The sequence below is a fragment of the Myotis brandtii genome, unplaced genomic scaffold, assembly GCF_000412655.1.
Source record: "Myotis brandtii unplaced genomic scaffold, ASM41265v1 scaffold409, whole genome shotgun sequence".
Taxonomy (NCBI): Eukaryota; Metazoa; Chordata; class Mammalia; order Chiroptera; family Vespertilionidae; genus Myotis; species Myotis brandtii.
In genome coordinates, this window is record NW_005365723.1 from 1319669 (window position 1) to 1323432 (window position 3764).

The 3764-nt window shown below is 60.9% G+C and overlaps 1 protein-coding gene across 2 annotated transcripts in view; it reads right to left on the bottom strand.

The window, feature by feature from the left end:
- The window catches only part of NTRK3 (neurotrophic tyrosine kinase, receptor, type 3), a 221922-nt gene that overhangs the window by 150792 nt on the left and 67366 nt on the right, over positions 1-3764 (bottom strand). For both annotated transcript variants that reach the window (XM_005873375.2, XM_005873378.2), the window contains exons 9-10: positions 2225-2248; positions 786-850 (exon numbers count right to left, since the gene is read on the bottom strand). In XM_005873375.2, the coding sequence (XP_005873437.1) occupies positions 786-850; positions 2225-2248 (89 nt within the window). The remainder of the gene's footprint in view (positions 1-785; positions 851-2224; positions 2249-3764) is intronic.

Sequence of the window (3764 nt, forward strand, 5' to 3'; positions counted from 1 at the left end):
GGCCTCACAGATGCACTCAGGGTTCTGAGCCCCTGGCCTGGGGGCGGCCTCACAGATGCACTCAGGGTTCTGAGCCCCTGGCCTGGGGGCGGCCTCACAGATGCACTCAGGGTTCTGAGCCCCTGGCCTGGGGGCGGCCTCACAGATGCACTCAGGGTTCTGAGCCCCTGGCCTGGGGGCGGCCTCACAGATGCACTCACTCAGGGTTGTCCCTGGCCTGGGGGCGGCCTCACAGATGCACTCAGGGTTCTGAGCCTCTGGCCTGGGGGCGGCCTCACAGATGCGCTCAGAAGCCTCCTGAGGCCTCTGTCTCTCGTCTTGCTGTTTTGGTTAGCAAGCAAATTCTGCATATTCATATTGAAGTTCTCTACAGATACTCTTATCCAGGGAATTCCGGGAGATCTGGACTCTTCCCCCTGAGAAATCAAAGGTTCTGGCAGTCAGGGGTGGGGCAGGGCTTGGGCACCCACCAGGGAGCTGGTGGGGAAACTTGGACTTCCTACGAGGCTTGCCCAGCGAGCAGCCCCTTCGAATCGGGCCCAGCCAGGCTCCTAGCAGCGCGGGGGTTTCCAGGGCTGGGAGCAGCCCCTCAAAGACTTCCTCAAACAATGAATTACTCTCGTCAAACAAGGGAGGGCTCGCGCCTGAAAGGAGGTCACTGTCAGGGCTCTTTCTGCCGTACGTATGTACGTCCTGGCTCTGAGCGAGGCGGTATCGGGAGTGTCCGCTGCTCGCTGCTCGGATGAAATGTGAAAATGGCCCCTCCCAACCCAGAAGTCACTCACCCCAAAAGTGTCTTCCTCTGGCTTGTGGGTCACAGTGATAGGCGGTGTGGGGCTCACTTCATAGACTGCAAACCAAATGGAAAGGAGGAGGGTTAGCTTCCTGGCTGGGGGTGGGCGGGCGTAATGTGCCATCCCCACCGGCTCCCCATGCCCAGAGTCCATGCTGGACAGCATGCCCTTGAGCCCGCTCTTACTGCCCGACCTCCCCAGAGACCAAGGCCCGGCCTGGTTGCCCGGCTGTGACAGCCCAGGGGCGGCTCCATGAGGAACGCGGGGCCTTCACCCCCCACCCCCATTCTGCGAGCAAAGAATGGCACCTGGGCCACGTGGACCGTGAGCTGCTGCATAAAACAGCACAACAACAAGAAGACAGTCTGGGGTCCCAGCCCGGGCCCGGATTCCCCGAGTTTGGGTGGTGACGGTGGCTGTCACTGACTGTTCTCTGCTGCAAGCTCTCCATCCCCCCCCCCCCCCCCCCCCCCCCCCCCCCCCCCCCCCCCCCCCCCCCCCCCCCTCCCCCCCCCCCCCCACCCCCCGCTTTTACCCGTGGCTCCCCGACGCCCTTCATCTCCCCCTTTTCACCCTCAGTGAGATCCAGGAGGCGGGAGCCCCACACACAACCCACGACCCATCCCCCTATTGCAGATTGCACAGCGCACTGGCCGCTCAGGCTAAGAGCCAGTGCAGCTGACCAGCAGGGCTGGTGGGAACCGGGTGTCAGTTTCTCCTCCGCCTGGAACCACCTCCTTAGTCCCCGGGAAGGCCGCTCTGTGAGAGGGCAAGTCCTCGAGGACTGAGGGCAAGTAAAGCATCTCAGACTGTGCTCCCCTCGGTGCCAGGCAGCACGGGTGTCCTAGGCAGCCCTGTCCGCCGTCTCAGCCCCCTCCCGCGGGGAGCGAGGGAAAAGCCATGCTTCCCACAGCCCGTGAGCAGAACACCAGATCCTCTGGGGACTGTCTAGTCCTGGCCCCAATCATTTGTACCCTGAGCCTCGTGATCCCGTGTGAGGACACACCAGGCCACAGGAGACCCTGTCCATCACCACCCCACGCCAGGTGGGGCCCGGCCACGCTCTGGGCCCTGGAGCAGGTGGAAAACACTAACAGGTGGAGGGGCTCCAGGTTCAAGAGCAGCTGAGATGGACAAGGTCTCTCTACGGGGCATGTGTTTCCCGCCCCACCCCTTCCATCCAGGCGGGGAGACCCACACCAGGGTCAGGCCGAGGACCCGCCCTGGGGACACTGAGGCACAAGCGGCTGCCCAGGAGGTGAGCTTGCAGCACATGTCCACTCTGCAGCCCCTTTCTCCGTTCACTCCCACGACGTGCTGGGCGGCCAGGGGCCTGGGGGCTGCGTGGCCCAGGGAAGAGGACCATTTGGATTCCACAGTTACCCAAAGGCTCAGAACAAATCAGCTTCAAAGCAGAAGGTAGAACTTACTGGAGACAAAGTTATCCGTGCTCTCTGCAAAAGAGACAAAGAGGCCGTTAAGCAGCGTCATAAACAGCCGAGCGGGTGCACTGTGATCTTACAGCCACGACCTCCCCACTCACCGTGACCCCACCGGACCCCAGCAGCTGGGAACGCAAGTCCTGGGCACGTGACCCCTGCCCCACGCTCCACTGCCTCCGTAGGAGGCTGGTCTTCCAAAGGCGGAAGAAATAAGACACAGAGTTCCCGATTTCACGAGAAATAGCCCGGCCCGGCTAGGAACCAAACTATGAGACGGGGAGTTAAATCTGAGACCGTGTCCCCTCCTCCCTCCCAGTAGCTGGCGTGCGGGGGACCCTGGTACACGAGAGCCCAGAGAAAGGCTGCCGCGTGGGCTCCCCTGAAAATGCCAGCTGTGACCTCAAGACAGCATTCCTCAAGCGGAACGCGGAGGTCATCCGCGCAGGTCACTGCGACATCCTTGGGAGCCCGGCAGGGTCCCAGCCCCCGATGGCACTGTGTGACTCGCTGTTCAGCTGCAGCTGGGGCCCGCCTGGTGATAAAAGCTCAGTACCACTAGACGTCGGCTGTGAGCCAGGGGCTGTGCTAAATGCTTTCTGTCGCGTGCCACTCCACCCTGACAACCCTCCTAGGAGGCAGGCGGGATGATCCCCATTTGACAGGGAAGGAAACTGCAGAGAGAAATGAACTCACTATGGAATCTCACTCATCTGAAAACGGGACTCAGATCCGAGCCTGGGCCCGAGCAGAGGGTCTCGGAATCCAGCCTGAAACAGTCACCCTCGGGGTGCTCACCATCGATTCCCCAGTGAAAGGAGTGGGGGCCCCTGGGAGAAGCACATCATTTCAGGAAAAGGACAAGGCGTGCCTGGCACCTTCTGTGGCACTGGAAAGTGAGAAGTGCTCGGGAATTCATGGGGCGTGGAGGAAGGACAGGGAGCCGCGAGGGCAGTTCCCAGTGGTGAGCAGCAGAATGATACCGACAGCCACGGGTTGTCACACGCTGAGTCACACCGCCCGGAGGCCCCTGGGAGAAGCACATCATTTCTGGAAAAGGACAAGGTGTGCCTGGCACCTTCTGTGGCACTGGAAAGTGAGAAGTGCTCGGGAATTCATGGGGCGTGGAGGAAGGACAGGGAGCCGCGAGGGCAGTTCCCAGCGGTGAGCAGCAGAATGATACCGACAGCCACGGGTTGTCACACGCTGAGTCACACCGCCCGGATTTATGTGTGGAAGTCCTGACCCCCAGTGCATTAGACTATGACGATCTGAGACAGAGTCTTTAAAGAGATGATTAAGTGAAAATGAGGTCATCAGGTGGGCACTAATCCAATACGACTGGCGTCCCTATAAAAAGAGGAGATTGGACACAGGCGCACAGAGGGAAGACCCAGGGAGGACATGGGGAGAAGGTGGTCGCCTGCAAGCCCAGGAGGGAGGCCTCAGGAAACCAGCCCTGCTGACACCTTGACCTCCGACATCCAGCCTCTAGAATCATGAAGAAGTAAATTTCTGTTGTGTAAGTCCC